General features: G+C 44.3%; 1 protein-coding gene and 1 non-coding gene across 2 annotated transcripts in view; one reads left to right on the forward strand and one right to left on the reverse strand.

The window, feature by feature from the left end:
* Positions 1 to 2,568: 2,568 nt before the first annotated feature.
* LOC129488549 (nuclear body protein SP140-like protein) overlaps positions 2,569 to 27,694 on the reverse strand; it is a 79,886-nt gene continuing 54,760 nt past the window's right edge. Inside the window, exons 3-9 of the mRNA XM_063645248.1 lie at positions 18,136 to 18,292; positions 17,773 to 17,898; positions 16,382 to 16,550; positions 15,155 to 15,229; positions 11,495 to 11,635; positions 10,756 to 10,839; positions 2,569 to 4,636 (exon numbers count right to left, since the gene is read on the reverse strand). Of these exons, the coding sequence (XP_063501318.1) occupies positions 4,629 to 4,636; positions 10,756 to 10,839; positions 11,495 to 11,635; positions 15,155 to 15,229; positions 16,382 to 16,550; positions 17,773 to 17,898; positions 18,136 to 18,292 (760 nt within the window). The 3' untranslated portion in view covers positions 2,569 to 4,628. The remainder of the gene's footprint in view (positions 4,637 to 10,755; positions 10,840 to 11,494; positions 11,636 to 15,154; positions 15,230 to 16,381; positions 16,551 to 17,772; positions 17,899 to 18,135; positions 18,293 to 27,694) is intronic.
* Positions 18,694 to 18,797, forward strand: LOC129488922 (U6 spliceosomal RNA). The gene has a single exon (XR_008659766.1). It is a non-coding gene; the product is annotated as a U6 spliceosomal RNA (small nuclear RNA).

Consider the following 27,694-nt stretch of genomic DNA (forward strand, 5'->3'; position numbering starts at 1 on the left):
CTTGTAATCCCAGCACTTTGGGAGGCCGAGGCGGGCGGATCACGAGGTCAGGAGATTGAGACCACAGTGAAACCCTGTCTCTACTAAAAACACAAAAAAATTAGCCGGGCGTGGTGGCGGGCGCCTGTAGTCCCAGCTACTCGGGGAGGCTGAGGCAGGAGAATGGCGTGAACCCGGGAGGCGGAGTTTGCAGTGAGCCGAGATTGAGCCACTGCACTCCAGCCTGGGCGACAGAGCGAGACTGCGTCTCAAAAAAAAAAAAAAACTACCATGTGTTCAATGACAAATAAAAAGTAAAATGAGAAAATATAAAGTAAAAATCTGCCCTGTTATTCATAAGACTGGATTAATAGATACAAAGTTAGTTGCAAAGTTAACAGGAAACAATATTTCTCCTAAGAACTTGCTGCAGCTAAGCCAGGTGCTGTGGCTCATGCCTGTAATCCCAGCACTTTGGGAGGCTGAGGCAGGCGGATCACGAGGTCAGGAGTTCAAGACCAGCTTGGCCAAGATGGTGAAACCCCGTCTCTACTAAAAATACAAAAATTAGCTGGGCATGGTGGCACATGCCTGTAATCCCAGCTACTCAGGAGGCTGAGGCAGGAGAGTTGCTTGAACCAGGACCCAGGAGGCAGAGATTGCAGTGAGCCGAGATGCACTCCAGCCTGGGCTACAGAGCAAGACTCCATCTCAAAAAAAAAAAAAAAGAACTTGCTTCAGCTATATAAAGTCACAATCCCCCACTGTGGGGGTTTCAGAAAATAAAACGCTGCACGGCAATTTAAAAAAAAAAAAGTGATAACAATCCCCCTTTTTATTTTTGTATCAAATATGCTTACCCAGAATCCTCTTTTTTGAATGAACACTGCTTTCTTACTCGTTAAGGAAACTTGCTATCAAAAATCACACACACTTCTTCTGCCTGTATTTCTTGCCTGGGGCAATGTTTGAAGATGGATCCCTGAATGGGGGTATAGGGATCTCTCCTCCTCCCTCCTTGGCCCCAGTCCCACTCAACCTCTCTTAACCCAGAATAGAACCTATTTGAATGGTTTTCATATGTAACAAATAGACTTCTAGTGTTTGAGACATTCTACACCTGTTAAAAATAGATGGTAAAGGCCAGGGGCAGTGGCTCAGGCCTATAATCCCAACACTTTGGGAGGCTAAGGTGGGAGGATAGCTTGAGCTCCTAAGTTTGAGACCAGCCTGGGCAGAATAGCAAGACCCCATAACTACAAAAATTTGAAAAATTAGCTGGGTATGGTGGTGTGCACCTTTGGTCCCAGCTATTAAGGAGGCTGAGATGGGAGGATCACTTGAGCCCAGAAGGTCAAGGCTGCAGTGAGCCATGTTCGCACTATAGCACTCCAGCCTGGGTGACAGAGAAGACCCTGTCTCAAACAAAAACAAAAACAAAAAAACGTGGTGGAAACTCCCATTTAAACAATGCATTTTTTATTTGTCAAAAATGTAGCAAACAATTAAAATGAGTCTTTTGTAGGAAAACATGTACATTTTTACATTGACTACCTTATTTGACATCACACCTAGTACGTATTTCCAAATTAATTTTGTTCACAAAATCCATGGAAGAGAAACAGCTACTGGTTAATAAAGTTATAAATCAGCTGGACACGGTGGCTCACGCCTGTAAACCCCACACTTTGGGAGGCCGATGTGGGTGGATCACCTGAGGTGAGGAGTTCAAAACCAGCCTGGCCAACATGGTGAAACCCCATCTCTACTAAAAATACAAAAATTAGCCAGGTGTGGTGGCAGGCACCTGTAATCCCAGCTGCTTGGGAGGCTGAGAGAGGAGAATCACTTGAGCCCTGGAGGCAGAGGTTGCAGGGAGCCAAGATTGCACCACTGCAATCCAGCCTGGGCAACAAGAGTGAAACTCCATCTAAAAAAAATTAAAAATAATAGTAAATTTAAAATAAAGTTATAAATCCTGTAACAATTAACACTGCAAACATGTTTGATTACTATTTCCCTCTCTTCTTTCTGAAGAAAACAGACATCCGCTGAACTGAGACTCGGGCATATATGTTTCTGGTGCTACCTCTGCCCTCAATTCTCCATGTGACTTCATAAAAGATCTTTAAACATTTATGTGCTTATGTTTCTGCATCTATAAAACAAGGATAATGACAGTTATCCTGCCTACCCATTATGAATGTTGTAAAGGTACAAAAATATGTTATTTCCAAAATTGTTTTGAAAGTTTGTAGATAAGCCAATGGTATGCTGAACAACACCTGTCAGAAAGACTATTGTTTGGATCTTTTAGGTCTTTTCAAATTTTTGATGACATTATGATGTATCAAGCAATCAAAAATTACTTTTTTTTTTGAAACGGAGTCTCGCTCTGTCGCCCAGGCTGGAGTGCAGTGGCTCGATCTCAGCTCACTGCAAGCTCCGCCTCCCAGGTTCACGCCATTCTCCTGCCTCAGCCTCCCGAGTAGCTGGGACTACAGGCACCGGCTACCATGCCTGGCTAACTTTTTTATATTTTTAGTAGAGACGGGGTTTCACCATGTTAGCCAGGATGGTCTCCATATCCTGATCTCGTGATCTGCCCACCTCAGCCTCCCAAAGTGCTGGGATTACAGGCGTGAGCCACCGGTCCTGGCCCAAAAATTACTTTTTTGTGATCTTTAGATGATGAGGGTTGTTTGGGGTGGAAATCAATACATAAAGGAAGGACATCAATATGAATATGTATGTGTTTTTTTCTGACACCAAATGTGTGGCATCTTTTCCAATAACAAACATATTCTTCCAAAACCAATCAGTTCTTTAACTTCTCTGAAACCAACTGAGTATCCAACAATTCAATTTAATTATTTATTTTAGCAATTACAAATGTTCAGGGTCTATTTAATATAACATAGCCTACCCAAATCTCTGAAAGTTGGGGTCAATGCTAACTCTGATACTACCCAGAGTTGGCATTGACCCCACAGGCTAAGATGTCAGTCCCACAAGACTGCCTTACCATAGATAACAATCATGAATGGGGTGACCAGGCCACCCACATTTCTGTGGAGAAGACTACAACTTTAGGGGTTCACAGGACTTCCCTCAGGTTGGGTAATTCCTTAGAATGACTCACAGAACTCAGAAAGTATTCTACTTATGATTATAAGGTAGTGTTCTTATAAAGAACACAACTGAGGGATGACTGGCTTTGTTGAGTGAGTGTGTGGAGGTGTTCTGGTGGCTGGATGTGACTGGCAATTCGTAGCATCCTCATATCTGCTCACAGGTCAAAATGAAAATCTTCATGAGGACCTTGATCGGCAAGACCATCACCCTGGAGGTGGAGCCCAGGGACACCATGAGAAATGAAAAATATGAAGGCCAAGATCCAGGATAAAGAAGGCATCCCCAGCCTCCTGGTAGCTGGGATTACAGGCGTGTACAACCACAGCTGGTTATTTTTTTTTTCTTTGGTAGAGATGGGGTTTCACAATGTTGGCTAGGCTGGTCTCGAACTCCTGACTTCAAGTGATCCACGTTAATTCTTCACTCTTGCATTTGCAGTGCCCAGTGATGGCATTACTCTGCACTATAGCCATTTGTCCCAACTTAAGTTTGGAAATTACCAGTTTCAGTAAACAGTTGGACCTGCTCAAAATGTTAGTAAAAGTTTTGTTGCATGGAAAAAAATAAAACCTCAGGAAGAACCAAATATAGGGCAAGGTGGGGAAGGAGGGACAGAGCTTTCATGGCCTCTTCAGGTGAGCCTCAACCCCACCTCCAACACATAAATGTATTCACCGATTCAGAAGCTCCCTGAACCCTGTTGTTCAGGGGTTTTTATCAAGGTTTCATTATGTAGGCATGATTGATTAAATCACTTGCCACTGGCAATTGACCTCAATCTTCTGCCCTTCTCTTCTCCCCAGACGTCAAGGTTTGGGGTTGAAAATTCTAATCTTCCAATCACATGGTTGGTACTTAAAAGGCACCCATCATTGTGGAATTTCCAAGAGTTTTAGGGACATGGTGCCAGGAACTGGGGACAAAGATCAACTACGTATTTTTTAAAGTATACCACAGTAGGCCTGATCACCTGTGTATTAGTCTGTTCTCACATTGCTATAAAGGACTACCTGAGACTGGGTACTTTATGAAGAAAAGAGGTCTAATTGACTTACAGTTCCACAGGCTATAAAGGAGGCATAGCCAAGAAGCCTCAGGAAACTTACAATCATGGAAGATGGCAAAGGGGAAGCAAGTACATTTTACCATGGTGAAGCAGGAGAGCAAGAGTGAAGGGGGGAGTGCTACACACTTTTAAAAAACCAAATCTCATGAGAACTCACTCATTATCATGAGAACACCAAGCAGGATGTCCTCCCCCATGATCCAATCACCTTCCTCCAGGAATCTCCTCCAATGCTGGGGATTACAATTCAACATGAGATTTGGGCAGGGACACAAATCCAAACCATATAATTCCTCCCTGGCCCCTCCCAAATCTCATGTCCTTCTCACATTGCAAAATACAATGATCCCTTCTCAATAGTCAACAGTCCCCCAGTTTTAACTCATTTCAGCATTAACACAAAAGTCCATAGTCCAAATTCTCATGAGACAAGGTAAGATCCTTCAGCCTATGAACCTGTAAAATCAAAAACAAGTTAGTTATTTTCAAGATACAATGGGGGTACAGGTATTGGGTAAATGCTCCCATTCCAAATGGGAGAAGTTGGCAGAAACAAAGGGACTATGACCCCATGCAAGTCTGAAACCCAGCAGGGCAGTCATTCAATCTCAAACCTATAATCTCCTTTGACTGTATGTCTCACATTCAGGCTACACTGATACAAGGGGTGGGCTCCCAAGGCCTTGGACATCTCCACCCTTGTGGCTCTGCAGAGTACAACACCCTCAGCTGCTTTCACAGGCTGATATTGGGTGCCTGTGGTTTCTCCATGTGCACGGTGCAAGCTGTCAGTGGATCTACTATTCTGGGGTCTGGAGGATGGTGGCCTTCTTCTCACAGCTGCACTAGGCAGTGCCCCAGTGGGAACTCTGTGTGGGGGCTCCAACCCCATATTCCCCTCTGTACTGCCCTAATAGAGGTTCTCCATAAGGGCTCTGCCCCCTGAAGCAGACTTCTGCCTGGATATCCAGATTTCCCATACATCCTCTGAGATCTAGGCAAAGGCACCCAAGACTCAACTTTTGAACTGTGTGTACTCTCAGGCTTAATATCACATGGAAGCTGCCAAGGCTTGGGGCTTGTACCCTCTGAAGCAATGCCCTGAACAGTACCTTGGCCCCTTTTAGCCACAGCTGGAGCTGGAGAAGTGGCAATGCAGGGTGCCATGTCCCAAGGCTGCAAAGAGCAGTGGGGCCCTGGACTTGGCCCACAGAACCATTCTTCCCTCTTAGGCCTCCAGGCCTGTGATGGGAGGGACTACCACAAAGGTCTCTGAAATGCCTTCAAGGCATTTTCCCTATTTTCTCAGCTATCAACATTTGGCTCCCCTTTACTTATGCAAATTTCTGCAGCTAACTTGAAATCCTCTGCAGAAAAATGCATTTTTCTTTTCTACCACATGGTCAGGCTGCAAAATTTCCAAATTTTTATGCTCTGCTTCCCTTTTAAATATAAGTTCCCATTTCAGATCATCTTTTTGCTCACACATATGACAGTATGCTGTTAGAAGCAGCCAGGTCACATATAGAATGCTTTGCTGCTTAGAAATTTCTTCCACCAGATGCCCTAAATCACCTCTCTCAAGTTCAAAGTTCCACAGATTCCTAGAACAGGGGCACAATGCCACCAGTCTCTTTGCTAAAGCATAGCAAGAGTGACCTTTACTCCACTTCCCAATAAGTTCCTCATCTCCTTCTGAGACCACCTCAGCCTGGACTTCACTGTCCATATGATGATCAGCATTTTGGTCACAACAATTTAACAAGTCTCTACCATGTTCCAAACTTTCTCTCATCTTCCTGTCTTCTTCTAAGCTCTCCAAACTGCTCCAATCTCTGCCCATTACCCAGTTCCTAAGTTGCTTCCACATTTTCAGGTATCTTTATAGCAATGCCTCTCTCCCAGTACCAATTTTCTGTATTAGTCTGTTCTCGCACTGCTATAAAGAACTACCTGAGACTAGATAATTTGTGAAGAAAAGAGGTTTAATTAACTCATAGTTCCATAGGCTGTACAGGAAGCATGGCTGGGGAGGCCTCTGGGAACTTACAATCATGGCAGAAAGTGAAGGAGAAGCAGGCACATCTTCACATGGTGGAGCAGGAGAGAGTGTGTGAAGGGGGAAGTGCCACACACTTGTAAACAACCAGATTTCATGAGAGCTCACTCACTATCATAAGAACAGCAAGAGAGGAGTCAACCCCCATAAGTCAATCACCTTCCGCCAGGGCCCTCCTCCAACCTTGGGGATTACAATTCCACATGAGATTTGGGTGGGGACACAAATTCAAACCAGATCAATGTGAAAGGGAAAAGCAACAGAAATATCCTAGCTTCTTTCTAACCTAATGTCAATACCAGAGCACACATACTCAACAAAGTTTGCCTCCCCCATTTCCCAAAGTGCCAGGTGAGGTGAGAGCACAAAAAGAGCACGAGGGATAACTGGATCATGGCCATGGAGCGCACTCCAGTTGAAACCCATTAGGAAGCAGACACTCTGAACTCAGATGTCTGAGGTCCTGGAGCCCCGCACGAATGGTCCTTGCCCTTCTCACCAGGCCTGGGCATTGATGCTGAGCTGGAGGCTTCCAGGGGCTCTTCGCCCTTACAGGAATCAGTCTTCACTGCTGATCACTGCACAAAGGAACAAAATCCCTTAGGATCTCAGTGTGGGACCCAGGAGCCAACACTGCAGCAAACGCACAATTAGGGACACCAGAAAAGACCTGGGAGCTTATGCGACTTGCAGGTAGGAATGTCCCTGCCCAGCACAGTTGCAGTGCTCCTGGGGAATGCGAGCCGCAGGGTCCTGGTGCTCCAGGCACTGAAACTAGACCCTGAGGCCGGGGGCAAATGGCCACAGTGGCCGGCTTTGCATGTCTTGCTCTCCATTTCCTTACCCCCTCTCTCTTCTTTCCCTTCCCATTTTCTCTGTCCATTTCTCCACTCCTGCTTCTTTCTTACAGCTTCTCCCTCTTTGTTTCTCAGTCTCTGTATGTCCTCTCTCTGGCGTTTTCTGTTTCTGCCTCTTTTGCCTCCTTGCATCTCTCTCACTCTCGCCTGGCTTTCTTGCATTACATACCTGCCCTCCATGTCTCCTCTGAGCCACTTGTCCCTCTCCCAGGTCTCTCTGTACTTTCCCCACCAACTTTCCTCTGTCGTGCAGAAGCTCCCTGAAGTAAGCACCAGAATCCACGTCTCCCAGCATTCATCTGGCCTCCCTGGGCCACCATGTGGGACTCTGACCACACACCCAGCCTGTCACCTCTGCTGTGACTCACACAGTGTCACCGCATCAGCCTTGCCAATTATTACACCCTCCACCAGCCCTACTGATTATTTCAGGAGCTTGGTTACATGCCTTCCTTGCCATCTGGATGTCTTCCGGGAGCACAAAACTAGGTTGCACCCAATTTTTGGATCTGGATAGCTTTGCCCCTAGAACAAATAGTGATCCTTGAAGAATTTTCATCTTTCTCCCTCAAAAAAGCCTTATGGTACCCCTCTTCCTCTCTCTCTACCCACTTGACTTCAGAGGATCACTCTAGCGCTAAATTTCACCTTCTTTCATACTGCCTCACTCCAGACGTGTTTCTTACTTTCTGTCTTTCTCTCTGTGTTTATCTTTTTACCTTGAACTCTATTGTGTTTTTCTCTTTTCCCTTTACCTGTCATTCTTATTTACTAACTGATAATTGTCTTGGCTGAATTTTGTGATCTTCACTTAATTAACTTAATCATTAATAAAGACCTTAAGGGCCGGGTGCCGTGGCTCACGCCTGTAATCCCAACACTTTGGGAGGCCAAGGCGGGCAAATCACAATGTCAGGAGATGGAGACCATCCTGGCTAACACGGTGAAACCCTGTCTCTACTAAAAATACAACAAATTAGCCGGGCGTGGTGGCGGGCGCCTGTAGTCCCAGCTACTTGGGAGGCTGAGGCAGGAGAATGGCACGAACCCGGGAGGCGGAGCTTGCAGTGAGCTGAGATCGCACCACTGCACTACAGCCTGGGCAACAGAGTGAGACTCCCTCTCAAAAAAAAAAAAAAAATTTAAATAAATAAAGACCTTAAGTTCTTAACTAAATTCTTATACTTATTTCCACAAAAGTAGCTTATTACATGTACATGTACCTATAAATATAACTCTCAGGCTGGGTGTGGTGGCTCACACCTGTTATCCCAGCACTTTGGGAGGCCAAGGAAGGCAGATCACCCGAGGTAGGGAGTTTGAGACCAGCCTGGCCAACGTGGCGAAACTCCGTCTCTACTAAAAATACAAAACTTGCCAGGTTTGGTGGTGCATGCCTGTAATTCCAGCTACTCAGGAGGCTGAAGCAGTAGAATTGCTTGAGCCCAGGAGGCAGAGGTTGCAGTAAGCCGAGATCGCACCACTGCACTCATCCTTCAGCCTGGATGACAGAGCAAGACTCCATCTCAAAAATAAATAAATAAAAATAAATAAATAAATTCTTAGAACTATTTTTGTGAAGCTTTCCATACAAATACATCAAATAAGTGATGTCATGTTTGCCAAAATATATGTCCAGTTTTTGGGGCACAGAAATATGAATACTTTCATTTCCTGACAATATGAAGTATGCTCTTTATTACGTACCAGACACTGTCATGCTAAGTTGGAAGGACACAGCGAGAACAAGCAGCTACGGTCCAGAGAGAGCGCATGCTAAGCACATAATCACGAGGCAGGAGTTTTATCTCACAGCAAGCAAGAAGTGCTCTGGAACAGACAGGCCCATCCAAGAGACAGGAAGAGGCTTATGGGAAGAAATATCACGTGAGCAGGAGGTAGCCAGATTAGGGAGAAGATGAGAAGGATAGAGGCCAAGAAAACAGACCCTGATAGAAGACAGCATGGGCAAAGTAACTTGAGTAACTGAAAGAAGCCAGCATGACTTCTTGGAGTGAAAGTATAGAGGCTGGAGAAATAGGAAGGGTCCTCGTTGCCCAGCCTTGGAAGTCTAGTAAAGGGATCAACTTAAGCCCAGGTGTCATGCCAGTCATTGGAGGTTAGGTAGGAAGACAGCACAAACACACCTGAACTTTGGTACGATATAGCAGCTAAAGTTCATGGGAGAGTTGTCAGAGATCTGATTAGCATCACAGCATCAGGGATAGAGAAAAATGATCAGGTGGCAAATGCCACCAGGTACAGTGCACCAGGCTCAATGGCTAATGGGGCATGGGGGTTGAGGGAGGGAAGAACTCAGGAGGATTCCTGAGTTTTTGCTTTTTTTTTTTTTTTTTTTGAGACAGAGTTTCGCTTTTGTTGCCCAGGCTGGAGTGCAATGGTGCGATCTCGCCTCACCACAACCTCCGCCTCCCGGGTTCAAGTGATTCTCCTGCCTCAGCCTCCCGAGTAGCTGGGATTACAGGTATGCACCACCATGCCTGGCTAATTTTTGTATTTTTAGTAGAGACAGGGTTTCTCCATGTTGGTCAGGGCTGGTCTCAAACTCCCAACCTCAGGTGATCTGCCTGCCTCAGCCTTCCAAAGTGCTGGGATTACAGGTGTGAGCCACTGTGCCTGGCAAGATTCCTGAATTTCTTGCTTGAGAAAACTTGACAGTAATGGCCACTTTACCAAAAAGGGAACTCTGGAAGAGGAGGAAGGGGAAAAGGATGAGGATGTGGTTTCATGGAAGAATGTGTCTCCTCTCTCGCTGCCACACTGACCCCCACCAATTTTTTATTTGCTGTTTATACTCACTCTCACTTCCTGGCTTCTTCGTGCCTCTCCCCCACTTTCTCTGTTCCTGGTATTTACATTGACCTCATGTTTCTCTCTCCATATGATTTTTCTCACTGTCCCTCATTTGAGTTTTCAGTTTATGTCTCCTCTGCCATGTCTCTCACTTCCTCCCCCCGTCTCTGTGTTTCTGGGGCTTCCCTTGATCCTCTGTCTCCTTGACCCTTCCAAGCATTTTCTTCCTGTGTCTTCTCCTTGTCTCAAAAGTCATGTCCCTCCATTCCTTTTTTGGCTTTAACTCTACCCCCAGGGCCCCTTTCCCTCGCCCTCCCCATTCTGAGGGTTGTCTACAATGAACTTTCTTCCTTGCAAATCTGATGGTCACACACCTTGTTTGCCTGATCTTGTGGCAACTTCTAGCAAACAGGACAAACATTATTTCCTTGTCAATCCTCCACCAACCTGGGAAAGTTTAGACATCATGTCCACTTAGGTAAAACTGGGCTCCGTCCTAAAACTTGCTATTCCATGGCCCATTCATCCACCTCTTCTATACTCGCGCTCCTCAGCTTCTCCACCCAGGGTGCCATGCTCCAGGGAGGCGTTCACCTCTCCTTTCTCTCCTGCCCGGAAGACTTAGGGCGTGTACTCTTGGGGTCGTGCCACTGAGTGCCTCTCACAGTGTTGCAGCCTGGGCACATCACATGCCTCATCCTGCTTGTTTCCCTCACAAATTTGAAAGCAACCAGAGGCTGGGCTCCTGTCGGGGAGGGAGGGGAGGAAGAGAAGCACTTCCTCTCTCCACACCAGGAGCTAATCAGGTAATCGGTCACTTAAAGGGTGGGATTCAGTTGCAGTACCTTGTCTACCATGTGGCAGTCTGCTGGGCATCTCTTCTGACCCTCTCTCCTTTTTTACTTGGAGAGCCTCGAGTTCCCTAGGCACTGAAGAGAGAACATAAAATGAGAGACCAGATCCAGTGGCCGGGAAAAGGACTGAGATGTGACCACACTGAGCGCTGCGGTTGGGAGCGGAAGTGAAATGCTCCTGGGGAAGTGACGCTCCTCTCCAAGGACCCCTGCTGAGATCCAGCCCAGCCCTGCTCTGCCTCTTCCCATCTTGTCAGACCTGGTTCTCTCTCTGCTGCTCAGCCTTCCGCCAGGATCCAATCCCCAGGCTTCTGCCCTAGGAAGGCATTTCTGCATCGTGGACTTAGCCAGCTTCTCTCTTGTCTCCCGGTGCGTCTGTCTCTCTCCTCTCCAGCAATGCTGCAGGAGAACGCATTCCTCATTCTCCATTTTCCCTTCCCAGCTCTCTTCTTCTACATCTCTTCCAACCTACATATCAGGCTCCAGTCCTGTTCTGTCTCTCCATGTCTTTTTCTGTCTTCCTCACAGCAACTAAAAGGCATATCTTTCCATTACGTCAATGTCTGCCTGCAGTGGACACTGGACTATCCTTCTACTGTCATTCAGGACTCCTTGGGGTCTCCCTTTAGATACTGATCATTTGACACAGCACTGCCTTCCCCCTTCTGTGTGTGCTACAGACGCCTACCACTAGGCACCCATGCAAACACCCGGCCATCATCAGCCTTACCTACTTGGGTGCATGTGTTTGTTTGCTGTGTTCCAAGAGCATCACCTGGGCCAAGGATAGAACGTTCTGGCTTTATATAGGTTGACTTCACACCCCAGACAGGCTCAGATGTTTCTGTTCTGGTTCCAGAATGGATGGCCCCTAGATGACATTATGATTTTGTAAATATGGCACTGTGATGTCATAAATCAAAACCTAAAGTTTGTATTTAAATGCATTAATACATTAATCAAATATCCTTTTTGATCATGTGTCCCAATTATCAATGACATCAGAATGACCTTCCACAGCTCTGAGAGTTCTCTTATATTTCTTCTATGTCATTTTAGAAAAAGTGATCATGAAACACTGAACAAAGAAATAAAATTTGTTATGGACATTACGGTCTAAGAATGAGGGACATTAGGAAAAACAGCAACAAGATAACTGAGAATCTAGAAACAGAGGCTAGTTATGGCACAAAAGTACTAAAGGGTTTTTGAAGAGGCCCATCTGGTATCTGAAAGGTAGCTCCTAGCTGCCTGCCCCAGGAATGATGGGAGAGGGTTTGTATGGGAGGCACAGTGGTGCCATGGTCCTATGTGAAGGACCCAACAGGGAAGAAAGCCTGTCCCACAGAAGGAACGTGCCCATCATTTCCCTCCAGCCACCACAGCACAGGCCATCACTGGATGTAAGCTCAAAGCACCAAGGCATCAGCCAGATTCAAGTAGATGCAGGCAGAAAAACTGTGAAGCAGACACATGGGTAAAACGAGCAGGCTCAGCACCAGCAGGAACCAGCAGCAAGTGTGCTTAAGGGGTGTAAGAGGAAGAAGTCCTCCCAGGCAACCTGGAGGATAAGGACTTGTTATTTAAATCCTGAACTTGGAGACACTGCAGATGCAAACACTAAAAATTCGGGGCAATTATAAACACAGAGGCAACCCTCCCTTCCCTTATCCCCAGCACATTCCAGAATGGGGCAAGAACAGCAGAGGATCACAGCACAATCAAGAGGAGCAGACCAACAGAAGATGAGGAATCTGAGCATGACCACGTCCGGCCTTGAAAAGGGTCTTCACAGCCAGGTGCAGTGGCTCAAGCCTGTAATCCCAGCACTTTGGGAGGCTGAGGCAGGAGGATCACTTGAGCCCAGGAGTTCAAGACCAGCCTGGGCAATATAGTGAGACCCTATCTCCACAAAAAAATTAAAAATTAGCTGGGCATGGTGGTACATGCCTATGGTCTCAGCTACTGGGAGGCTGAGATGAGAGGATGGCTTCAGGCCAAGAGTTCAAGGCTACGGTGAGTTATGACTGCTACTGCACTCCAGCATGGGCAACAGAGGCTCTGTCTTTAAAAATATATAGAGAGAGGCCGGGCGAGGTGCCTCACACCTGTAATCCCAGCACTTAGGGAGGCCGAGGCGGGCGGATCACGAGGTCAGGAGATCGAGACCATCCTGGCTAACACAGTGAAACCCCGTCTCTACTAAAAATACAAAAAATTAGCTGGGCGAGGTGGTGGGCACTGGTAGTCCCAGCTACTCGGGAGGCTGAAGCAGGAGAATGGCATGAACCCCGGGGGATGGAGCCTGCAGTGAGCCGAGATCGCGCCACCGTACTCCAGCCTGGGCGACAGAGCGAGACTCTGTCTCAAAAAAATAATAATAATATATTATATATATATATATATATATATAGAGAGAGAGAGAGAGAGAGAGAGAGTTTTCACCATCTGGAGCTGGTAGATACTACCTGATCCTTTTTTTTTTTTTTTTTTTAGACAGAATCTCACTCTGTCGCCCAGTGTGGAGTGAAGTGGCACAATCTCAGCTCACTGCAACGTCCACCTCCTGGGTTCAAGCAATTCTCATGCCTCAGCCTCCCAAGTAGCTGGGACTTCAGGCATGTGCTGTCAAGCATGGCTAATTTTTATATTTTTTTTTTTGTAGAGATGGGTTTTCACCATGTCGGCCAGGCTGGTCTCAAACTCCTGGCCTCAAGCTATCTGCCCACCTCAGCCTCTCAAAGTGCTGGGATTACAGACATGAGCCACGGCGCCCAGCCCTACCTGATTCTTGAAGTCAGACTCCAGCCCTGAGAGTGGGGGACTGGGTCACTGCACCCTTGGCTGAGAGGGCCTAGGCCAGACAACCCTGCTGAGTGTCCTCCATGAGACATTCTGGTAACTGGCAATGGCAGAGTGATCCTGCCTTTGTCCCCAGAGCTACCCTGCCCAGGGCCCTTAGCTCAGTTCCTGCGAAGTCCTGGTTGCCTCATGCCCACCCCCTTTTACACCACACCCTCCCTCTCCACATCTGTTCATGCTTTCTCATTGGCCTTTCCATGAGGACTCAGAGTTTGGGTCACCTCCCCTTCTTCCAGCTCTTTGTATTCTTTTTTCCCTGGATCTTTTTTTCTGCATATATTTCCCCATTTTTGTTTCACATTTCTGTTTCTATATTTTCCATTAGATTCCCTGGGTAACAGGAAGAACGTAACTTCTGTCACAATAGCGGAAAGATAGAAACAACCCATCATTAACTGATGAATGAATAAACAAAATGTGGTAGAGATGTATGATGGAATATTATTCAGCCATCAAAAGGACTTGAGATACTAATTCATGTTACCACGTGGCAAAAACCTGGAAACATCTTATGAAGTGAAGGAAGCCCAGACACAGAAGGCCACATATTGTGTGATTCCATTTTCATGAACTGTCCAGAATAGGCAAATTTGTAGAGGCAGAAAGTAGATTACTGATTGCCAGGGATTGGGGCAGAGAGAAATTAGATGATTGGTTAATGGGCATAGGGTTTCCATTTGGGATGATTAAACCGTTTTGAAACTAGAGACAGGTGATGGTTGTACAACATTGTGAATATACTAAATGTCACTGAATTCCACACTTTAAAATGGTTAACATCTGAATTTTACCTCCTTCCCTCCCAAAAAACACAACAAAGGCTCTGGGTTCATCTTTTCTCATCTGACCTAGGCAACCCCACACATTGTCCCTCTGGGTTTCAGTTTCCTAATCTGCAAAATGGGTACATAAATAATACTAATCTCCAAAGGCAGCCATGAGCACTAAACCCACAGCTGCCACGGAGCAGGCATTCAATCACAGTGAGCTGTTCATAACACAGTTATTTTTATTGTTGTCCTTTACTGCCTTTCATTTCCCCTCCTTCTTCCTCCCTCTCTCAAAATACCCTCATCCTCTTCTCAGCATGTGCATCACTTCCTCTTTGTGTCTTTCTGTATGACTACCTGTCTCTTTGAATATTCCTGCTGCTGAACAACATGCCCACGTTTAAATCGGCCCCTTCTTCTGGCATCACCAAGAGTATCTTCTTTGACGTTGTTGGCCATAGGCACATCCTTCTTAGCCCTTCACCGCTTCTCGCTGAAGGTCTCCTATAAACTAGTAATCCACACTCAGATCCTCACTCCACCTTCCGGGTTATTGGGGGAAAAGTCTGTTTTTGCCACCTCTTGAGAGTGCTCTTGGATTCCAGCTGGAGTCAGGTCACTTTGGAATCAACACAAAGTGACCCTCAACCAGCTCTGCCACCATCCCCAGCAGTGCGGTCTTCCCTCAGACCTCGGTTCCCTGTCTCCTTTTCTTCTTAGTAGACCAGAAAACAAAGTTTTTATCCAGATACTATTACCTTGTTTACAGCTTGGTTGCAAGCTGGGCATTTTTGTTGTCTCTTTTCCATCCCTTTTCTGGGAAAAGGGGAGCACTGAATAAAGAAAAGAATTAGTCTGCAAGCAAGTGACCAGGAACCCCATCTCATGAGCACATGAATGAAGCACCCGTGTGTTCTTATAATTCAATGGGAAACTCCTAGCTCTTCAGTCACGCTGAGTCTCAGTGGCTTGTGACTTGGTGTTGCTTGTTTCTTCCTCTGAGGCAGCCGAGAAAGAAAATAACACAACACAAAACCACTGAAATCCTATAGGTGATGAGCCTCTCAGGTTTTAAGGATGATGGAGCAGTAGAAAAATTGTAAACCATAATTAATCATCCAACAAGATGATCAGAGAGGCGTGAAAGCTTATCTCAATACAAATTCCATAAGTGGAATGTCTCTGTGAACTGTGCAAATCTTACAGAAGAAACAAAGGGGTTTCCTGAGGAGAAGAGCTAAGATCCTAGAGAGATGCCTGTAGGTAAGAGAAACCCAACAGTCTTAAAGGTGGGGCTAGAAAACAGCAGAATTTTGGCTAAATTGGGTCTGGAAAGATGAGAGGCTCCCAAAGAGAGAGGACATGGTGGAGGAACTAGACAGACTTCCCCAGGGGTGGCCCAGACCCAAGGAACAAAGGGAGGACTCTCTGAAGTCTGCAAGCAGGGAGTAAATATTGCAGCACTGGGAAATGTCCTGAGATGCCTGGACCAAGGTCCTCAGAGACTGCCAACGAAGGGAAGCCAGGGCACAGGTTAGTTATATTCACACCGCCTAGCACACGGCCTGGGACATGTAAGCATTTCTTTATTATTATTTTTTTAAAGGAGTCTCACTCTTTGTTGCCCAGGCTGGAGTGCAATGGCGTGATCTCAGCTCACTGCAAACTCCGCCTCCCAGGTTCAAGCGATTCTCCTGCCTCAGCCTCCCGAGTAGCTGGGATTACAGACATGTGCCACCATGCCCGGCTCATTTTGTATTTTTAGTAGAGATGGAGTTTCTCCATGTTGGTCAGGCTGGTCTCGAACTCCCGACCTCAAGTGATCTGCCCGCCTCGGCCTCCCAAAGTGCTGGGATTACAGGTGTGAGCCACCGCCCCGGCCACATTGTAAGCATTTCATGAATACTTGCTAAATGAACGACTGACCAAATGAAAGAATAAAAAGCAGACCTAGACCCCAAAAGACAGGGGAGAGAATTGATTACCCTTTTTGAAGCTTTTGTGAATCTCAATTAAATCAGGATACTCCTTCAGGTTAATCCTGCTGAACAGGACTGACAGAACTGAACAATCAAACACCTTCTCCAGGTGGCAGAGAACCTGGTACACAACTCTCTGTATAGGAATCAAGTTTATACAGGCTTCTTGAAAATCCTGTTAAAAAATTCAATGGAAAAAGTATACAAAATAATAGCTTTAAAGTTAAACAAAGATCAACGATGTAATTGCATAGAATACTTCCATTGTTCTCAGTGTAGGCTACTATTTTTCATGTAATATTCTAGAACTTCTTACATATTTGATCCACTGCGTTAGAAAAACAAGGCAACCCTTCCTCTTGTCTTTTGAGCTCTCATCCTGCCCAGGATGCCTTGGGAATAAATCTTACAGTGATTTTGTTGACTGCACAGCAGTCACTGCCCCCCACACTCCCCACCTTCCCCCTGTGGTATGAGAAGTCCTGAACAGGCTCCCAGAGATAGGGAGATGGTTCTTCCTTTGCCATAAAGAACACAAAAGAAAGAGCACAATCACACACTAAAGACATGGCTTCCTTCTCTGTCCCTCCAGGGCACTGTTCAAAACACCTGAATTCCGAGGCTCCAGAACTACCCAACAAAATTTAAACACGTTAGACAAGACAACAGCAAGGCAGAAATTTGTTTGATAACAATTATAATGGCACAATTCTCTGGAGGTTTCATCTGACATAAATAGACATTACAAAGAAATATTGCTTCCATCATCTTAGCTATCTTAATTTTGTTTTATTCTTGTATATTGTATAAATCACTACATATTTGCAGAGCACATCAGTTTCAGTTTCACTCCAGCCATGTCACCATTACCATCCACTCCCACCCCAATACTTGCTACAAAAGAACACAATGGCCAGGCACAGTGGCTTACGCCTGTAATCCCCGCACTTTGGGAGGCCAAGGCGGGTGGATCACCTGAGGTCGGGAGTTCAAGACCGGCCTGATCAATATGGTGAAACCCTGTCTCTACTAAAAATACAAAAATTAGCCAGTTGTGGTGGTGAGCGCCTATAGTCCCAGCTACTTGGGAGACTGAGACAGGAGAACTGCTTGAACCCTGGAGGCAGAGATTGCAGTGAGCCGAGATTGTGCCACTGCACTCCAGCCTGGGTGACAGAGCAAGATTCCATCTCAAAAAAAAAAAAAAAGAACAGGGCTTCAGTTAGAAATGGAGTGTCTTGTCCAGGCAAGGTGGCTCACGCCTGTAATCTCAACACTTTGGGAGGCTGAAGTAGGAGGTTCACTTGAGGCTAGGAGTTTGAGACCAGCCTGAGTAACATAGCAAGACCCTATCTCTACCAAAAAAAAAAAAATTAGAAATGTATAGTGGCATGTACCTGTAATCTCCCAGTTACCCGGGAGGCTGAGGTGAGAGGTTCGCTTGTGCCCAGGAGATCTAGGCTGCAGTGAGCCATAATTGTGCCATTTTGCTCCATCCTGGGCCACCGAGTGAGATGCTGTCTCTAAACAAAAAAAGAAAAAAGAAAAGAAAAAGAAATAGAAATGTCTTTGATGACACCTGTTTACCCCATTACCTTCTACCTTATACAATAATTAACCAACAGAAAAGGGTCTTCCCACAAAAGGCATAAAAGGCCTTTCAGGCAGTTAGCAATATACTAAACTTTGAATCCAGGATGCCAAATATAAATTAATGTGGGGGCCGGACTACAGTGGGTGATGTAATAAACTTCACTTACAATACACGTTTTTTCAGTGATAAAGGAATTGTCTCTGAGGCTTTCAAGAAAAGGAAATGGCTTTGTTATTGCATTTGCTATCTCCACCTTATTTTCCTTGAAGTGATTGGAAAAGATCTGATAGGAAATCTGCTTCTTCTGGACCACTGCAAACATCCTAAGGAAAAAAAACACAAAGAGAAAGTAAACATCAAGATTCCCAGATGCCTTTCCCAGCCAAAATATTCCAGGCCCAGATGACTTCAATTGCAAGTTCTTCAAAACATACATTTAAGAAAGAAAATAACCAATCTTACACAAACTCTTCCAGTGAATAAAGAAAAAAGGAACGCACTCTAACTCACTAGAGAAGGATAGCATAATTCTGATATACAACCTGACAAAGACTACAAAAATGAAAAGTACAGGTTACTATCTCTCGTGGACGGAGATGGGAAAACTGTAATAAAACATTAGCAAGTCAAATCCAGCAATAGGTAAAAAGAATAATACATCATGACTAAGTGGGACTTATTCCAGGAATGCAAGAATTCTTTAACATTTAAAAATCAGGAAATGGTGCTTGCTTCAGCAGCACATACACTAAAATTGGAACAATAAAGAGATTAGCATGGCCCCTGCACTAGGATGACACACAAATTTGTAAAACACTCCAATAAAAAAAATCAGGAGGCCAGGCGCCGTGGCTCACACCTGTAATCCCAGCACTTTGGGTGGCTGAGGCAGGCGGATCATGAGGTCAGGAGTTCGAGACCAGCCTGGCCAACATGATGAAACCCTGTCTCTACTAAAAATACAAAAATTAGCCAGACATGCTGGTGCATGCCAGTAATCCCAGCTACTCAGGAGGCTGAGGCAGGAGAATCGCTCGAACCTACGAGGTGGAGGTTTCAGTGAGCCAAGATTGTGCCATTGCACTCCAGTCTGGGCGACAGAGCAAGACTCTTGTCTCAAAAAAAAAAAAAAAAAAAAAAATCAGGAAATATATCCCTCACAAGACCCATCCAGGCAGGGTGTAGGTCAGCTGCAGCCTCTGCCCAAGGGAGCCCCATGGCCCAGAACACCTAAAAGCCCAGTGATCTGGGCACAAAAGGCTAAGGGTAAAAGTAGCTGGTCAGGCTTGCCCCAGGGGCAGACAGTGGTGGGTGATCCATTTGGGGGAGCATGAGCTGCATAGTCCCACAACAGTCTGCTGGGTAAAACCCCAGGCCACAGGCGCCAACCAGCTACCTGCCCACAGCACAACCACCCTGCCCAGGGAATCCTCCGCCCTGACCCACTGCATCAACGGACCACCCACAGACATACCTACAACCCGCCCTGACTCTGCCAAGCACAGAGAACCAGCAGGCCCCCAGGAAGTTTCCAGGTCTCCCAGTGACCTAACCTTTAGCTTAGACCGCCCCTAAGGGGGAAGTACAGCCCTCCTGGGCCTTGGAGCCAACGCCCAGAAATAAACTTGGCCAAGGCCCAGGAATAAACTTGGCAAGAGGGTCATTTCTCATCCCCCCAGCTCCCCTTCCCCAGAGCACTGCAGCAAACACACTGAAATACAAAAAAAAGCACATAGCTGAGTAAGACCTGTCTGCCAGCCCTTATTCTTAAGCACCATTGACTGGATCGCAGCCTGAATTACAACACCAAACAAAAATAAATTCCTTCAACACACATTGCCTGTGAAACACAATACAGGAAATTAGCCACAACTAAGAAACAAGTACAGAGCCTTGGCCCCATGGAAGCACCCAGAAACAAAGTCAATCAACTATACACAACATACACCACAGTCAAACCCTCATCGGAAAAACAGAATATATAAACAAAAAGCCCTATCCAGATGACAGCAACTTCAAAAAGATAAAGAAACACCAGCCTTCTCCAATGAGAAAGAATCAGCACAAGAACTCTGGCAGTTCATAAAGTAAGAGTATTTCCTTGCCTCCAGAGGTTTGCACTAGCTCCCCAGCAACGGATTGAAATGTCTGAAATGATGGATATAGAGTTCAGAATCTGGATGGCAAGGAAGCTCAACAAGTTTCAAGAGAAAGTTGAAACCCAATCCAAGTAAGTCAGTAAAACAATCCAAGGACTGAAAAATAACAGTCATTTTAAGAAAGAACCAAACTGAACTTGTAGAATTGAAAAATTTACTACAGGAATTTCAAAATACAACTGGAAGCCTTAACAATAGACTAGACCAAGCTGAGGAAGGAATTTCAGAACTTGAAGACTGACCCTTTGAATCAACCCAGTCAGACAAAATAAAGAAAAAAAATTTTTTTAATGAACAAAACTTCTGAGAAATATGGGATTATATAAAAAGACCAAACCTATAACTCACTGGCATTCCTGAGAAAGAAGAAGAGAGAGTAAGCAACTTGGAAAACATATTTGAGGATACTGTTCATGAGAAGTTCTCCAATCTCACTAGAGAGGTCAACATGCAAATTCAAGAAATTCAGAGAACCCCTGCAAGATACTATACAAGACAACCATACCCAAGACACATAGCCATCAGACTTTCCAAGGTCAAAGCAAAAATGAAAACCTTAAAGGCAGCTAGAGGAAAGGGTCAGATCATGTACAAAGGGAATCCCATCAGTATAACAGCAGGCTTCTCAGCAGAAACCTTCCAAGCCAGAAGAGTGGGGTCCTATTTTCAGCATTTTTAAAGAAAAGAAATTCCAACCAAGATTTTCATATCCCATCAAACTAAGCTTCATAAGCAAAGGAGAAATAAAATCCTTTGCAGACAAGCAAATGCTAAGGGAACTCATTACCACTAGACCAAGCTTACGAAAGATCCTTAAGGGAGTTTTAAACACGGAAATGAAAGAACAATACCTCCTACTACAAAAACACCCTTACATACTTAGGCCACAGGCCTTGTAAAACAACCCCACAATCAAGACTACAAAGCAACCAGCTAACAACATCATGACAGGAACAAAATCTCACATATCAATATTAACCTTGGATGTAAACAGTCTAAATGTCCCCCCTTAAAAGTCACAGAGTGGGCCAGGCATGGTGGCTCACACCTGTAATCACAGTACTTTGAGATGCCAAGACAGGCAGATCACCTGAGGTTAGGAGTTCGAGACCAGCCTGGTCAACATGGAAAAACCTCGTCTCTACTAAAAATACAAAAATTAGCCGGGCGTGGCAGCAGCTGCCTGTAATCCCAGCTACTAGGGTGGCTAAGGCAGGAGAATCGCTTGAACCCGGGAGACGGAGGTTGCAGTGAGCCAAGATTGCGCCACTGCACTCCAGCCTGGGCAACAAGAGCGAAACTCTGTCTCAAAAAAAAAAAAAGAAAGAAAGAAAAAAAGAAAAGAAAGAAGTCACCGAGGGGTAAACTGGATAAAAAAAAGAGACCCAACTGTCTGCTGTTTCCATGAGACCCATGTTACATGCAACAACAGTCATGGGTTAAAAGTAAAGGAATGGAGAAAGATCTATCATGCAAACAGAAAACAAAAAAGCAAGGGTTGCTATCACACATCAGATAAAACAGACTTTAAACTATCAACAGTAAAAAAGAACAAAGAAGGGCATTACATAATGATAAAGGGTTCAATTCAACAAGACTTAATTGTCCTAAATATACATGCACCCAACATTGGAGCACCAGGATTCATAAAACAAGTACTTCTAGCCTACAAAAAGATGTAGACAGCCACACAATAACAGTGACGTACTTAAACACCCCACTGACAACTTTAAACAGATCATCAAGACAGAAAACTAACAAAGAAATTCTAGACTTAAATTTGACATTTTACCAATTGGACCTAACAGACTTCTACAGAATACACTACCCAGCAACCAGAGTATACATTCTTCTAATCTGCCCAGGGAACATACTCTAAGATTAACCATGGCCAGGCACAGTGGCTCATACCTGTAATCCCAGCACTTTGGGAGACCAAGGCGGGTGGATCACAAGGTCAAGAGTTCAAGACCAGCCTGGACAACATAGTAAAACCCCGTCTCTACTAAAAATACAAAAATTAGCCGGGCATGGCAGTGCATGCCTGTAGCCCCAGCCAGTCAGGAGGCTGAGGCAGGAGAATCACTTGAACCCGGGAGGTGAAGGTTGCAGTGAGCCGAGATCGTGCCACTGCACTCCAGCTTGGACAACAGAGTGAGACTTCATGTCAAAAAAAAATAAAAAAAGGTTAACCACGTTTGGCCATAAAGTCAGTCTCAATAAATTCAAAAAAATCAAAATCATACCAAGTAGACTCTCAGATCACAGTGGAATAAAAATATAAATCAATACCAAGAAGATATCTCAAAACCACACAATTACATGGCAATTAAACAACTTGCTTTTGAATGACTTTTGAGTAAACAACAAAACTAAGGCAGAAATCAAAAAAGTATTTGAAATTAATGAAAACAGAGACACAATATACCAAAATCTTTGGAATACAGCAAAAGCAGCATTAAGAAGAAAGTTTATTATGCTAAACACCTACATTAAGAATTTAAAAGGAGCTCACATTAACAATTTCACATTACACCTAGAGGAACTAGAAAAACAAGAACAAAACGCCAAAGCTGGCAGAAGAAAAGAAATAACTAAAATCAGGGCAAAATCAAACAAAATTGAGATCCAAAAATTCATACAAAGGATTGATGAAACAAAAAATTGGTTCTTTGAAAGGATACACAAGACAGACTGCTAGCTAGATTAACAAAGAAAAACAGAAGATTCAAATAATCACAATCAGAAATGACAAAGATGACATTACACGCCTGTGGTCCCAGCTACTCAGGAGGCTGAAGCAGGAGGATGGCTGGAGCCTGGGAAGTCGAGGCTGCAGTGAGCTGAGCTTGTGCCACTGTATGGCAGCCTGGGTGAAGAGCAAGACACTGTCTCAAATAAATATTTTTTAAAAATAATAATAATCCCATTAAAGAGTGGGCAAAGGACATGAACAGACACTTCTCAAAAAAAGACAAACAAGTAGCCAACAAACATATGAAAAAATGTTCATCATCACTAATCATCAGAGAAATGCAAATTAAAACCACACTGAGATACCATCTCACACCGGTCAGAATGGCTATCATTCAAAAAAGAAAAATAAGAGATGTTGGCCAGGGCTGCAGAGAAAAGAGAAGGCTTACACATTGTTCTTGGGAATGTAAATTACTTCAGCCACTCTGGAAAGTGGTTTGGAGACTTCTCAAAAAACTAAAAACAGAATTATCATTCAACCCAGCAATCCTATTACTGGGTATACAACCAAAGGAAAATAAATCATTCCACCAAAAAGACACATGCACCCACATGTTCACTGCAGCACTATTTACAATACAAAGCCATAGAATCAACCCAGGTGCCCATCAGTGGTGGACTGGATAAAGAAACTGTAGTACACATACACCATGGAATACTACACAGCAATAAGAAATGATTCTCCACATGGTGCAGCTGGAGATCATTATCCTACGCAAACTAATGCAGAAACAGAAAACCAAATGCTACATGTTCTCACTTATAAGTGGGAGCTAAACATTGGATACACATGGACATAAAGATGGGAACAGTAGACACTCGGAACTAAAGAGAGGGGAGGGAGGAGGGCCAGGGTTAAAAAACCACCAGTTGGGTACTAAGCTCACTACCTAGATGACAGGTACAATCGTACTGCAAACCTCAGCATCACACGATAGACCTTTGTAACAAACTTGCACATCTACCTGCCTCCCCCACTGAATCTAAAATAAAATTTGAAAAAGAAAAAATAAAAATAAAAAATTAGTTGCATTTCTATAATATATACTAACAACAAACTGCTTGAAAATGAAATTAAGAAAACATTCCCATTTACGCTGGCATCAAAAAGAATAAAATACTTAAGAATAAGTTTAACCAAGGAGGTAAAAGATTTGTACAATAAGAACTATAAAACACAGATGAAAGAAATTATATAAGACACAAATAGAATAATTAATACCATTAAAATGCTCATACTATACAAAGTGATCTGCAGATTCAGGCAATCCCTATGAAAATTTCAATGATGTATTTCACAGAAATTTTTTTAAAATTCTAAAATTTGTGTGGAGCCAAAAAAGACCCCAAATAGCTTAGGCAATCTTGAGAAAGAAGAATGAAGATGGAGGCATCACACTTCCTGATTTCAAAGTATATTACAAAGATATGGTAATTAAAACAGTATAGTACTTGTATAAAAAACAGACACATAGGCCGGGCATGGTGGCTCATGCCTGTAATCCCAGCACTTTGGAAGGCTGAGGCAGGTGGATCACCTGAGGTCAGAAGTTCGAGACCAGCCTGGCCAACATGGTGAAACCCTATCTCTACTAAAAATACAAAAATTAGCTGAGCGTGGTGGTGGGCACCTATAATCCTAGCTACTTGGAAGGCTGAGGCACAAAAATCGTTTGAACCTGGGAGGCGGAGGTTGCAGTGAGTCAAGATTACACCATTGCACTCCAGCCTGGACAATACAGTGAGACTCCATCCCAAATAAATAAATAAATAAATAAAACAGGCACATAGACCAATGGAACCCAATAGAAAGTTCAGAAACACACCCATATATACATGGTCAACTAGCCTTCAGCAAAGGCACCAAGAATACACAATGAGAAAATGATGGTATCTTCAATAAATCATGTTGGAAAAATGAAATATCCATATGCAAAAGAATGAAATTGGATCTTTATCTTACACAATACACAGAAATTAACTCAAAATAGATTAAAGAGTTAAAGGTAAGATCCAAAACTGTAAACTTCTAGAAGAAAAGAAGAGAAAAGCTCCATGTCATTGGTCTTGGCAAAGTTTTTTTGATATGACACCAAAAGCACAGGCAGCAAAAGCAAAAGTAGACAACGGGAATTGCCGCAAACTAAAACACTTCGGAGCAGCCAAGGAAATAATCAACAAAATGAAAAAGCAACCTACAGAATGGGGAAAATATTTGCGAACCATATATCTGATAAGTGTTTTTTTCTTTAGTTTTAATATCTTTTTAAAATATACTTATTTTAATTTTTGTGAGTACAGAGTAGGTGTATTTATGTGTATGATAAGGATTAGATATCTAAAATATATAAAGAATTCATGCAACTCAATAGCAAAAAAAAAACAAAAAAACAAAAAAAAAACACACAACCCAATTGAAAAATGGGCAAAGGACCTGAATAGACATTTTTCCAAAAAAAGATAAACAAATGGTTCAAGGGTTTATGGAAAGGTGCCCATCATCACTAATCATCGGGGAAATGCTAGTCAAAACCACAGTGAGATATCATCTCACACTTGTTAGATGGCCATCACCAAAAGCTCAAAAGATAACAAGTGTTGGCAAGGATGTAAAGAAAAGAAAACACTTAAATATTGTTGGTGGGAATGTAAATTGGTGCAGCCATTCTGAAAAACAGTGTGAAGGTTCCTCAAAAAATTAAAAACACGGGCGGGGCACTGTGGCTCACGTCTGTCATCCCAGCACTTTGGGAGGCCAAGGCAGCAGTTTCAGACCAGCCTGACCAATATGGTGAAATGCCCATCTGTACTGAAAATATAAAAATTAGCCGGGCGTGGTGGCACGCACCTATAGTCCCACCTACTCAGAAGGCTGAGGTAGGAGAACCATTTGAACCCAGAAGGCAGAGGTTGCAGTGAGCCGAGATCGCACCACTGCACTCCAGCCTGGGTGACAGAGCAAGACTCTGTCTCAAAAAAAAAAAACTACCATAGGATCCATCAATTCCCACTACCGGGTATACATCCAAAGTAAATTAAGGACAGGCGCAGTGGCTCACCCCTATAAATTCCAATACTTCTAGTTATACGGTATAGCCATAAAAAATGAAAGCATTACCTCGGATATTTGCATACCCATGTTTACAAGAGCATTCAGTGGCCATGCACAACGGCATGGTATTCAGCCATGAAAAGGGAATAAAATGTTGATATGTGCTGCAGTGTAGATGGACCTTGAAAACACTGGGCTAAGTGAAATCAGCCAGACACGGAAGGACAAATGTGTGATTCCACTGATCTAAGGTACCTAGAATAAGCAAATTCATAGAAACAGAGAATAGAATCAAGGTCACCAGGGGATGGGAGGAGGGGGAAGGAATGTGGTGTTATTTGTATAAAGGGTAGAGAGTTTACGTTGGGAATGACAAAAATGTTTTGGAAATAGTGGTGACGTTTACACGAATGTATTGTGAATGTATTTAATACCACTGAATTGCACACTTACAAATGACTAAATGAGAAATTGATAATGATAAATAATCATCTATATTAACAATGAAATGATAACTATTATGTATACTTTGCTACAATAAATAATAACAATAATGATAATGGGAGAGGACTCATGTTATTTGAATGTGGAGCTTCGTGTTAATTAGTCCAGCTAAGCTATCACATGCTGCTCTCTGGAGCGTGAGGACAGACAATAGCACTGAGCATAACTGGGGACAGAAAAATAAATTGGTGGGGGCAGGGAGGCTCAGCTTAGTTGAGGGTGAGATTTTATAGAGAATGAATGTCATGACCAATATCAGAAGTTTCTCAGAGCCACAGTTGAGCTGCTTTTTCTGCTGGTTTCAGGTGACTGCAAAACAGCGGCACAGGTGTGGGCCTGAAGCCCGCGTAATGGAGCTTTCCCCTCCTCCCTGGAGTCAGCCACACCCAGGACGAATGAGGTTTGGCTGCAAAACTTAATAGTTTATGGGGGTTTGGGGGTTTTTGTTTTTTGTTTTTTGAGACCGAGTCTCACTCTGTCTCCCAGGCTGAAGTGCAGTGACGTGATCTTGGCCCATTGCAACCTCCACCTCCCAGGTTCAAGCGATTCTCCTGCCTCAGCCTTCCCAGTAGCTGGAATTACAGGCCCCGCCACCATGTCCGGCTAATTTTTGTATTTTAGGAGAGATGGAGTTTTTACCATGTTGGCCAGGCTGGTCTCAAACTCCTGACCTCAAGTGATCCACCTGACTCAGTCTCCCAAAATGCTGGGATTACAGGCGTGAGCCACCGCACCCATCTAATTTAATGGTTTAAAAGAATTTGAGGACGGGCACAGTGGCTCATGCCTGTAATCCCAGCACTTTGGGAGGCCGAGGCTAGTGGATCACTTGAGGTCAGGAGTTCAAGACCAGCCTGACCAACATGGTGAAACCGCATCTCTACTAAAAATACAAAAATTAGCCAGGCGTGGTGGTGCACACCTGTAATCCCAGCTACTTGGGCAGCTGAAGCAGGAAAATCACTTGAACCCGGGAGGCGGAGGTTGCAGTGAGCCAAGATCATGCCACTGCACTCCAGCCTGGGTGACAAGAGCAAAACCCCATCTCAAAAAAAAAAAAAAGGAGAAAACAAAACAAAAGTGAGGAAATCCAAGGGAGGGAAATCACTGCCCCAGCTCAGGGTTCTTGCCCCGAGGAAGGAGCTGCACTGCCAGAGTCCCTTTCAGGCACTCTCCAGGAAGCCGCCAACCCCCAGCTGCAGTGCCTGCATGACAAAAGGTCAAGTTCAAGGGCCTGGCTTCCCCTCTGTTCC

The sequence above is a fragment of the Symphalangus syndactylus genome, chromosome 8 (genome assembly GCF_028878055.3).
Source record: "Symphalangus syndactylus isolate Jambi chromosome 8, NHGRI_mSymSyn1-v2.1_pri, whole genome shotgun sequence".
NCBI lineage: Eukaryota > Metazoa > Chordata > Mammalia > Primates > Hylobatidae > Symphalangus > Symphalangus syndactylus.